A 12,877-nucleotide genomic window follows, 5' to 3' on the forward strand; every position below is an offset into this window, starting at 1 on the left:
GTCAATACAATGACCTTGTCAGGAAATACAATTTATCATTGAGTCAAATGCTGACTGATGTTTTTATACTAATTGTTGGTCCATTATTTATACACTGAATTGACGACGGATATTTCCGTTATTTCCCGATCATGGCAAGGAGCACACGGCGGGTGTGGCCTGTTGGTAATGGATGCTCAATCCTTCATGGCACCTGATCCCACCTCTGATGTCCGTGTTTGCTCTGCTCCTCTTTTGTATTGTATCATGAACTTTTGATCTTGAATACTGTTCGTTATCTCCATATGTTTCATTACATTATTTAGTTGCCCTACTATAGTTCCGATTCTATCAATCTCTGTATTTCTCTGTTTTCCAACTCGTGTAGAATTTGTCGCTGTGATGATCTGATCTTGCATTTCTGTTTTTTTTTTCTCTTTTCATAAAAAGAAAAACATCAAATTCATAATCACTTCTATATAATTACTTCTCATTGCTTACTTCTTTAATGATCCCACCTCTGATGTTTTGGAGGTCCGTGTTTTCTCTGCTCCTATTTCCTGTTGTTTTATGGATTATTGAGCTTAAATACTGTTCGTTATCTCCATATATCTCATCACTGAAGATAAATTATAAATTTGCTAAGAATCTGTTCTCTTGTTTTTGTGCAACATATTATTTTGTTATAAGCACAAAACAAAAGACATTTTTTCTCCAAAAATGTTTACTATGTCAGCTGACATTCGTTTTCCTTACGACTTTTACATTTCTCGAGGGGATATTGCTATTTTTGCTTTGATAGTTCCCATTTCGACAAATAAACCACGTCAGATTAATTGCACTGAATTTTGTTACAGCAGAGAATACATCGTGAACATATGTCATCAAAGCATTTACAGCCTCAAAAGATCTTTAATATTCGAATTCATTCTTTTGTTGATATCGCTTAAATTTGTGAAAATACATTAATTGGAAATTAAGCTAAAGATGGGAAATAACTTTCAGAGTTAGTGTTTAACATTAAGAATTTAAGTTAAATCATTTTACCTTTGTCTTATTCATGTTATTATAACTCTGGGTCAATGCTGATCATAAAATAAATAGACCTTATAATGATTTACAATCTCATATTTTTTTTCATTTTCTTTCAAGTACATTATGTAACCACAACGACATCTGGTCATTATTTCATTAATATTTTAAACATTTTAAACTAAGGGGCAATAAGTGGTCTTTCATCAGCAGCAATATTGAGTTATATAATTAGCCTTTATAATAAATGATTATCTAATCTAAAGATTAATTAAGAAATAAAAAAAAAACTTATTCTAAAAAAATGTAGAATAAGCAGAAACTCTACATTTCAACCAGGTTCCCACAGAATCAGATGCTGACACGACATACCATAAGTGAGAAAATTATCTAGGAGTAGAATTCTTCCATATAACTTTTGAACTATAAAAGCTTTTTGGAAAAGATGTGATTTGCATTTATGCGAACGATCGTGTAATATCTCGTAAAATGTACTTTTCTTGATATTCAGAACAGACATTTCTTGAATGCACGCTCAGATGAATAGACATAGACTGGCAGATTTAATGAATACCGTGCAATAAATGGCATTTTACTAATAAAAAATAACCACGGAATCTCTTGAGATATAAAATAGATGCCCGACTCAATAAAATGAAATTTACAAGTCTTGTAGATTTTATGCCTCTTTGATTTGAGTTCCCGACTGTTCAAGGTCCATTAAAATTCACGTTTAAGATCTGGCATTATATATAATGAACAAATTTAAAAGTATCGCGCACCTTTGAAGACTTTTCAATACTTAGCATATGGATAAATTAAAACTTATTTAATTTCAAGTTAAATGTTAAGAATTCCCACTTAACATATCTCAATTTCATAGATTTAAAAAAAATAATAGTATGATTGTTTTTACTGCTTTGTAGCTTTATACCATTTCTTTGTTCATTTCTTGAAGTCTACATTTTTGTTGTGCAATAAACTTAACAGTTTTTCACATATTTGATAAAATAGGTTTAAGTTTGTGAAACAAATGGTAACAGAAAGATGACATAGTAACAACTTCATTTATTTCTATTTGGATTAATCAATATCAATTTAATAATACAACAATATATTGCTAATGATGTCCGCGACCTTCACTTTATATTACTATTGATTTCTGCAGATTTCATTTACTATACAACATATGGCGCTGTATGTATATTTAAGATTTGTTTTAAGCATAATTTTTTTTTACAATATAACCTTTGCCATCACGAATAGGACTTCATTTTAAAAGTTATTTATTTTGAAACTTGAAAAAATTATCTAAACATATTTGGGAGAATCCTCCAAAATTCAAATTGAGCAGACTGTTTCTACGTAGTTCACAAATTTTAAACAGTTATAGCCATATTCTCTGGAAAAAATTTCTACAAACAGCCTAAAGTATCGAATGAATTATATGAAGAAAGCAAACAGTATTCGAGCTCAAAAGTTCATTAAAAAATACAAACTTTTTTGAGCAGAGCAAACACAGACCTCTAAAAGTATTAGAGGTGGGATCAGGTGCCATGGAGAGGTGAACATGTGGAATAATTAGCCTGAATACTTCGTTTACAGGGTATGTTTAATGACAGAAACACGTCAGTCAACATTTGCCTCAATGATAAATTGAATTTGCTTACAAGTTCATTGTATCGTCCATAGAACTTATGAAATGGTGACTTTAAACGATACTCCTAATATTTTTGTTTCGGCAACTGGTTTGGAAATAAATTGTTCACACGTAGAGCACAACTCAGAGACAGAAACTCCGTATGAAGATGATAAGATATATTGCTGCATAAGTAATGGAAGTTGACGATTGAAAAGTTAAGGTCATGAAGTTTATCATAAATCTTTGGTGTTAGATAACCATTATTGGGATATATCACGTAGAAATAAGAATGGAAATAACCAAAAGATTGTTAATCGACAATACGTCGTGGATATATCAAAATGTCGAGTTGATGACCACAGCAAGTGTTTTCGTCTTTTCACGTATTAGATTTTGGAAAAGTAAGTTTTGAATAAATACAAAATTAGGTTTTCTAATAACGAGGTTTTATTGATATCCATGGGACTTTCAGTAGATTGTTGGATTGTTGGAAGACCCGGTCTCCAAAAACCAAATAAAAATAGTCCATCAGAAACTCAAACATCTTTTTAATATCAAATTCAGAGTGCTTGTGTGTACAATCAGATTGTTTTTAACAAACTAATTTTGCAAATGATCCATGACCCAGTCAGCATCAACTATGTTGGCCCAACGTTAGGTATTGTCCACGTACATGTAACTGTAAAGCAACATATTGGTACTTATTGACACATATACTGAATAAATACCGAAAAATCCAAGTACCATAAACTCAACAATGGGCCAACGTTGATCCGATCATGATACAATAACATGCAATGAACAATAGTCCACCGTAGGCACAACCATACAAAATTAAACCTTTAAATATTTGAGGAATGTAAAAAAAAAATGGCCACAATTTTTCCAACTACTGTAAATCAGCAATTATTTGTACAAATCTTAATTTTTTTTAACTTAAGGTCAACGTTAAATGCAAATATATTTTTTATTTATAATGCCCTAGATATAAAAATACTGTTCATTGGGTCATCGTTGACCCAACCATATAGGACAAATTTAACCTTATTGCTATACCAATGTTGGGCCAATGTTTGATAACGAACGTTAGTTTGTAATATCTTGATACATTGACCTCGTGTGGTTGGTCTAACATAGGCCCAGTGTGTCTATTTCATATGTAGGTATAGCAATAAAGTTTATTTTTTTTAAATGGTGGGGTCAACATTGGCCCAGCATTGGTCCACCTATGTTATGCTAATATGAACCTACGACCAAAATTAAAAATTGTACCCAACTTTGGGCAATATATGCATGCTGACTGTAGACAAATTAAGAAAATTTATGAATTCCATTTGTATTTAGTAAGCAGTCGTCACAAATTTTGAAATATCAAAAAGCTTGGACTTTTATTTATCCTGGGGAATAGTTGTATAATAAAGTCTTGGGTTTTATGCTGTTGATTTCGGTAAAATTTTGTGCTTTCAAAATTTCAACAAGTTCATTTGAATTTTTAGGCATCCAAATCTCTTTTACACCACTTCTCGAATATATTGTTGCACAGTATTCCTGAAGTTTCTCAGTCACAACTGTCAATATTTTAGTGAGGAGTAAAGAAAGAGGCTGGAATCCACCATGTCTCCTTGTTTGGAAAAGTTTTTGTAAAGTTTAGGAATCTGATGATATAGATATGGAAACTAAATTTATTCTGACTGTTGGGAATATTGACAATATTCAAAACTGACAAATGATTTTCAAGAATTACTTCTTTAGAAAGAGAACAAGACCCGTAGATAATTCAGCAAGAAAATAACGGTCTTGTAATAAGTTTCAAATGGTCATTCAAGAACGATCTAACGACGGTACTTGCAAACACAGATGATACCGACTATAGAATTTGCACAATGTCAAATGTTGGTTGTCAACAAGATGTTGATACCCTTGTACCGTGCTAAAGCACTTTCAGTTAAAAGATTCTTAAAAACCCCAAACAACTTTTGCAAAGTTTGAAATCACCTTTTTTCAAATATCAGTAATAACAGAACGACTTATGACTTATGAACATTTTCTACAATCATTTTTCACCATAAATTAAAAACAATATAGACTTTTTGATATCATAGAATACACCTTCTTAACAAAATGGAATTCTGAAATATTTTGTATCATGTGATTGGTCTTCAAGAAAATTATTTTGATAAAAATGTATACAAAAACACTCTTAAGTTGATAAAAAAGGATGCTTGTGTTTCTCCTTTACAATATTTTTTATAGTCTTCGGAGACCAGTCCCAAGGATCATGACACAGACTTAGATATAAGTCAAATTTTCATTCGCTTGTTAAATGTTTATAAACCAAATTTGCAGAAAACAACTTTTGTGATCCAATATTGAAACATATTTTAATGTTGGTATGTGTTACCTCCCCTACAATTAAGTAAAATATAAAGATTTTACTTAAGCTTGAGATGGTTTATGATCCCGGGACCTTATTTTCAAACAAAGTGTTCGAATTCCTGGCATTACCTGTGCTCTTTTATAAACCGACGTTATTTCAATTTTTATAAAACAGAATTTGTTCTAAAACCACTACATAAGAAGAACAAAACAAAACACATGATGGAATTTTTATTTCGTTTTTTATATAAATGAACAGCTTATCATGAAATTAACAACAGAAGTTACAATCAGGTTCAACTAATGTAGAGAAATCTTGATAGAAACCATAACCATGATCTTCATCATATTACTTACCATTATTTAAGATTGAGACATACGCTAAATTCTAAATATCTAAATACGTAGAACTTCACATAAAAGATACTTTAACTGTGGATTTTCCCATGAAGCACAAATTGAAGCAATTAAGCTACACGTACAGTGCACTCAAATTCAAGTCAAAAAAGTTAAGTTAGCCTATGTTTATGATACTATTATCTACCGCTTCTACCAATTTTTCCCAGAACAATATTTAATCTATTTTATTATTTTTTTTAGATTTATTTTTCATTTAAGTAAACTTTTTCTTCTAGGGTTTTCAAAATTAAATATGAGTTTTCATGAGAACATGGACACAATTTTATCATTCTTCAATGATTTTGTACAAATAGACAGCAATATATCTTTAATATATTTGGAGGGTTGAATCCTCGTGTTTTGTAGTTATACACATTCCTTGCTGTATTATATTAGATGCCCCGAGGTCTAATCCTATTCTTATTTTTCAAATTACCCCCTCAATAAACCTAGCAGCTATTCAATCCGGCTTACATATTCAACAGAATCTTTGCAAATTTAATTGATCTCGGCATAAATCGAAACCATTGGCCACTAACTACCCCGCTAACATATTTATTGCCTTTAATTGTTCCCTATTTATTCGCACTAGTCTGAAGACGCCTAACTCTTCATCGTTTGACCAAGAAACGTGGGAGTTCACATGGGCTTAGTATCTCGTTAGACCTTCAATTTCCGATCCCAGCATTTCTTATATTCCTCTCCCAGGAAGGGTGCCCGTAATACGGAAATCCCTGAAACAATCGACCAATGTGTGTTAATTAGTAAATGCTTTCTCTGATCCGAGTCCATAGCGGATATATTGTTACACGCAGACTTAACGGGAAGAAATTTGATGAAGTTGGGAGTTGGTGAGGAGCTCTATTGATCTGACCTGCCACTTGGCGCTACGTCTTCGTTAGATACGGTTGTGGGGATGCTCTGGTGGAGTCTGGTCCTCATTTTACTGGTCCCCCCGGGGGTCACTTCCGGGTTTCCTTGTTATGGTTGTTCTAGAGACTTGCGAAGAAGAAATCAACAGAAGCGACAGTCGGTCAGTATATCTGTATTATATTGAATTCAAATTTGAAAAAAAATACTGTAAAACAGTAGTGCAGCAATGATAGTTGATGTTGAAAATTAAAATATATTTGACTTTTAAAAATACTGTAAAACAGTATGTAGCAATAATGTTTCATTTTTGTTTGTTTTCCTTTTACGAATCAATCAAGATTTCGTTATTATTTTTTATTGATAATTCATAAGTATTTTTTTAAAGTTATATCAAACGAAAAGCGATTGATAAATCCTACGATTTAATAATAATTTTCCAAATTAGGATATTTTTAAGATGTCAATCAAAATAAAAATGGAAAAAGAGATTAATCTTTAATAAAGATTTTATGAAATTTTTTTTATTTTGCTTTTATGAAATGTGAAGATACATGTACGAACAGTTATTCAGTTAAAAACTTCCATTCAAACAATACCAGTTTGGTGCCGTGTAAACTACAGACCTCTTAAACATTAAAGATGGGGTATTGTACAGTAACTTTTTGGTACGTTATATCTTATCAAAATCATTTCTCTGATTAGAAATATTTTTATATTTTATTAATGCCTTTTCATAATCTCGTGCTTAATTATTTTTTTTCTTTGATCAGTGGATAAACAAAAAAGAATTATTTACATATACTTCAAAAATCAATAAATCCTCGGCATATTTCTCGTGATATATGATGATATAATGACAGAGCTTTTTATCAGTTTGGAGAAAGATTGATCCACAAACATCAGCCCTGTAACGGGATTAGCATTGATTTAGCCTCAAGTAAGGTCTCTATTCACCATCGTCATCAGAGATAATCAGATTATCGAGTTCTGATCCCCGCTTCCCCGCCCCCGGGCGATTTTCAGTGAGAGGATAAAGGCACAAAACACCATCATAAATTGATTAACCGGAGTTGTGTATATTAGACCGAGATTGGTTCCTCTGTGAAATATTTATGTTTATTGCATGTTTGACGTCCATAGTCTCTAGAGTAAACTCTTTGATGGCTTGAATTATAAACCATCGGAGAATCTCGATTTAAGGAGGCTGGGGGTCAACAAATTAACCATCAGATATAACCTAAATTCTTACATATGATATCTAAAGCTGTCATCCATCATTTGGCAAGAAAAAATTCACACATTTTAGTTTTAAAATTTGATCATTTTTGAACATCTTTATTCGGAGTTCTTCTTCTAAAGGAGACCAAAATAGTCTGAAAATGGCCACAACCACCCAGCCCCTTTAACACTTAAGTCTATACTTTAGTATACGGAAAGTATGAAATGTCAGATCAAAATGTCTTCCAAGAGAGAAAAAAAGCATCACAGCTACAAAAGCATTTAATTGTTTATCTACAATTACTTTCCTTTCACTGCGTTGTAGACCTTTGTCATTCACAGTTATATGATACTTTGAAGATAACTAGTGAAAAAAGAAGTATAAGGTTACACTATTATCTATGTTGCTTTGGGCGGATAATTCGATTGTTCGTTGCTTAAAACTACAATTCGTATTATCATATATGGTACACATTTTCACTTTTTCAGAGTAAAACTTCCAAGTATCCTTCACCGCTAAAGATTTGATTTAGAATTGAAAGAAAGCACAATTTAATTTTATTATAAGTTTTTAACAATACCCGAAGTTTTGACATGCGAAATACACTTTTTAAAAGACGTCAATTGATATGCTGTATCTTTTCGAAGGCCTCGTATAACTACCGAATACACCCCTTTTAACAGTAAAATATCAAAATTAAATATGAAACAGATCTGTAAGTTTCTATGCTGTTTATTTCTTTAGGTCTGAAAGGATTATCAAAACGAATCAAGTGAAATATGGAGGTTACGAATAGTATTCGGGCTCAAAAGCCCCTTAAACAATACAAAATAGGAGCAGAGCAAACACGGACCTCCGAAACATCAGAGGTGGGATCAGGTACCATAGAGGAGTGAGCATTCCCTGCTGACCGGTCACACCCGCCGTGTGCTCCTTGTCATGATCGGAAAATAACGGGAAAATCCGTGAACAACTCAGTTTGTAGATGATGACAATCAGTATGTAAAATGACAGTTAGCATTTATAATTCCCGTTTATTCGATATGCAAAGGCATTTAATGATAAATTGTATTCGCGGACAAAGTTATTGTATCGACCATAAAACTTACGAAATGATGACTTTAAACGTGACTGTGGATATTCTTGCTTCATCAAATTGTTTGTCAATTACTTATCTCGTTTAAAAGTTTAATTAATTACGTTTATCATAGAGCTTTCTTGTTCTATGACCATTGATTATAAAGTTTCGTTGTCAAGGTAAAACTGAAAGCGAAGATTGTTAGTTGATACATATAAATATTGAATTGAACCACAGCAGAAAAACATTTCTTATAATGTGGAATAAATAAATTAATCCTTCATACGTGTATGAATATCCCGCAAATATCTCCAACATTACATAAAGATATTGTAACCATCTAACTCAAACCTCCTTAATACCAACATCGGAGTGCTTTAGAAAACAATAGCAATGTTATTTATAAGATAGTTTTGCAAATGACCAAGGACAAGGTAAATAAGTTATCGGGTTTCATTTTTTAAATGACAAAACTGTTCAATATGATTTCCAGTTTTGAATTGCACGGCATGATTTTTATTTATAACAAAAAATTCCTTTGTAAATTTTGTTAACAACTTGAATTCTCTTCGATGGCTACTTTAGTACCGTATGTTGAATTCAACGACTTCGGTAAAGTCATTTATGACGCTGAATTTGCGGGAAAAAAAAGAAAAAGAAATTTACATTGAAACTATGAATAGGCGACAGATTCTCTAAATTCAAATTTATGCTGAAATTTGTCCGTTTATATTTATTTCACCTGTTAAGTTTTTTTTTTTGCGCAAAACTCTAAGATCGAGAAGGACTTCTTACGCAGGCCTTATTCTCAGTTGGATTTTATCAAATTTGAATTTCATAGCCAGGTACAATCTTATTCATTTCCCTTGCGTCCAATTTTGCGTACATTTATATATGTTGGAGTACAATTACAAGGGCGGAATTTTAATTTTTATGTGAAAATTTGGGAAAACCTTAGCTAATTATCGCGACCAATTACTGCAACATCGCCCACCTTTCTCCTGTGGTTGTAAGCTTTGATATTTATATAAAGCAGAAATTGTCAAAAATCTTGTACTTGAAAAGAAGAAAACACTTGCTGTGGCCTCCAACTCGACATTTAGATATATCGACGATGTATTGTCTATTAAAACTCGTTATATGTCAATTCTCATGTAGATACAATAAATCCCTGTTATAACACAGAATCTCACACATGTGTTTAATATTTGGAAATTTAACTAGGAAAAAAGGTTATTTGGTCCTAATATGGATCGGATACCTTAAAGTCATCATTTCGTAGGTTCAATGGTCGATGCAATATAGAGAATAAACCTCATCAGCAAATACAATTTATCATTAAGTGAAATGCTGACTGATGTTTTTCATACTAATTGTTAGGCCATTATATATACACTGAATTGTCGATAGAATTTAACGTTATTTCATGACAAGGAGCACTCGGCGGTTGTGATGGGTCGACAGAGGATGCTCACTTCTCCATGGCACTTGATCCCACTTCTGATGTGTTGGAGGTCTGTGTTTGCTCTGCTCCTATTTTATATTGTTGAAGGGGCTTTTGAGCTTGAATGCTGTTCGCTATCACAATATATTTCACTCCATCCTTTTTCTAATCAGTATTAAACAAGTAAAACTGTTGATTTAGAATTATTTTATAAGTTTATAGGATTTTTTCATAATTATGTGAAACAAAGACAAATTAATGTACATGTTTTACGAAGCATATATCAAAATGATTAATATTCCCTAAAGATTAAAAAATATATATGAAAATCACGGTAGACAAAAGTTGAGTAAGTTATTTAATTCAATTAAGAAGTATCATCTAATATAGAACCTATATGATTTCATTTTTTCTTGTAAAAGTAAAACATTTATCTTTTGAAATAGAAGTCGACATCTCGCAATTGGCAGCGGTGCTGTTTTAATCAAAATATCAAGAAAAAATCTAAATGGTTGAAAACGATCAATTCTTATCTTGGTGATACAATCTCTGATTGATACGTCTGATAATTCTCTTGAATTTGAAAAATTCATTAATCGTTAAAAAAGTAAATTTAAGAAGAATCTCTCTCCTCTAAAACAATTGATAAGTAACTGTTAGAAATAATATGTTAGATTCTCCGTAATAAATGTAATATATTTGTTTTAAAATTCCGTTCAAAATGATATAGTGACAAACTAATGGTCTAAATCAATATATGTAACAAATTATCATAATATGAAATACTCTCTCTAATAGAAAATTTATTTTATCGACCGTAATGTAAAGTTAATAATGCGGGAGAGTAGGGGAACCTGATCAATCACAAAGTAAAGTTCAGGTTATGATGAACGGGTCCCTAGTGGCTCTGTGATGTATTAAAGGTCTATGATTAGAGCACTTTCCTTAGGGTGTCACCTCGCACATCATTTCCCTGTCAGTCAGACCAGTAATGTCGTCTCCAATGCCCCGAACTAATCTTCAGTTAACGCTCTGGGGTGAGAAGACAAATACTCAAACGGAATGGACAGATTCTATTTTGTCTTGCATTTGCTTTGGCTTAAGGTCTTTCCATCCTCACAATTTTAATGGCTATAAGTACAAGAACTGCACCTATTCATTTAAAGGAGATTAAATTAACCAATTATTGCAAAAAATGTCTGGGTTGCCATGTAATTCAACACAAGAGACATAAATAAACAGAAGTATATGTTAGCATTCAAAAATCGTACATTTTTTGAGAGTATCATAAAAATTATGTGAAGATTGGTTCCGTATACTTGCTTCTTCTAGATCTTAGATACGTTTGAATGAGCATATTGGGTAAACATTTTTACATCAGAAGAATTTCAATAAAGAAAATACATGAATGAAGATACATGAGAAAGGTTTATTGCCCTATCAACCTTTTTTAAGATTGAATATTTACATTTGCTAATGTCTTTCCTTATATAACACTGTTAATAAATTTGACATTCAATTTTCAATGACATGCAGTTGGGCAAACCGTACGAGACTATTAGAAAGTCTTGACTGTGACGTCATATGAAGCCGTAGTTACGTAATGTTGCATTTCTATAACAATGTCCAAATAGCGCCTATTTTTCCTTGTAACACGAATTAAAGTAAAATATAAATATAAGAAATAAAATATCATTTTTAGAGTTTCATTGGGATGTGACATGAAGTCGGTACGTGATCAAATCTACTATAACGCCCTTTGGGCGTTATAGAATTTGATCACGTGACCGACTTCATGTCACATCCCAATGAACCTCTAAAAATGATATCTTATTTCTTAAATAATTGATTAAACATTTTTTTTTTACATTTTAAAATTCTTTTACTTAAAAATATTTATAATCAAACCTATTAAAAAGCATTCCTCCAAAAGGAATTCTTCTATTGGGTATGAATTTTAAATAATAACAGTTGTTGCAAAAAGCTATGACATCATAAGAGGAAGGAAATACCTTAAGCAGCCTTTTTTTTCCATGTAGATTTTCTAGTCAGGAATATAATCTGAAAACCCTTCTGCCTATTCTATCAATCTTGAATTATCTTAGATACATAGTTAATTTAATTCTCTGCTTTTCAAATTCGAGCGATAAATATGTGCAAACAAATTCGTTGTAAATCATATTTACAAAAGCGTATATATATTCTCTCTCTTTTACCACCGCACCTCTTTATGTAGCTTCAATGACATTTTCCTAAAACGTAAAGTCTAGTACAAAATCACACGCAAAACAATTAACATTCCTAATCTCAAGATGGAGAAATCAATAACTGACAAAAACCGTCTATAAATGAAGCGCCTAAACTCCAGTAAAGTGTAATAGATTTCAAGGATCTGACAAAGGCGCTATTTATCTTGATGTTTTCTTACGAGGGAATCAATGGTGTTCGTAAAATGGATGACTCTTAACAAGTGCTCAGAGACACTCGGCCGACAGTGTTCACTGATCGCTGATTGTCTTCTTCAAATGAGATTGCTATCCACAAGATAATAACATATTGAAAATGCTAGGGTCGTCATATGGTATATGCCAGGCTGAAATAAGGATTTTTCGTTTTAAATTATTATTATTCCCAATTCGTAGATTTCTTTTTATTCCTCTATCTGATCAATATATAGGGTTCACGGCGGGTGAGATCAATCAACAGGGGTGTTTACTCCTCCTAAGCACCTTATCCCCACATCACGAATATCCAGGGGTCTTATTTATCCCCTTTACCTACAAGTATTTATGTTGTTTTAAGATTTTTTGAGATCCATCACTTTTTTTCTTCACT

The 12,877-nt window shown here is 32.0% G+C and overlaps 1 protein-coding gene across 2 annotated transcripts in view; it reads left to right on the forward strand.

The window, feature by feature from the left end:
• The first annotated feature begins 6,231 nt into the window (after nucleotides 1-6,231).
• The window catches only part of LOC134260653 (CCN family member 2-like), a 10,780-nt gene continuing 4,134 nt past the window's right edge, over nucleotides 6,232-12,877 (forward strand). The window contains exon 1 of one of the 2 annotated variants that reach the window (XM_062743206.1): nucleotides 6,232-6,461. In XM_062743206.1, the coding sequence (XP_062599190.1) occupies nucleotides 6,345-6,461 (117 nt within the window). In that variant the 5' untranslated portion in view covers nucleotides 6,232-6,344. The remainder of the gene's footprint in view (nucleotides 6,462-12,877) is intronic. The other variant, XM_062743205.1, reaches the window with a different exon arrangement.

The sequence above is a fragment of the Saccostrea cucullata genome, unplaced genomic scaffold (assembly GCF_032062105.1).
Source record: "Saccostrea cucullata isolate Sc308-1 unplaced genomic scaffold, CSIRO_AGI_Scuc_v1 ctg1241, whole genome shotgun sequence".
NCBI lineage: Eukaryota > Metazoa > Mollusca > Bivalvia > Ostreida > Ostreidae > Saccostrea > Saccostrea cuccullata.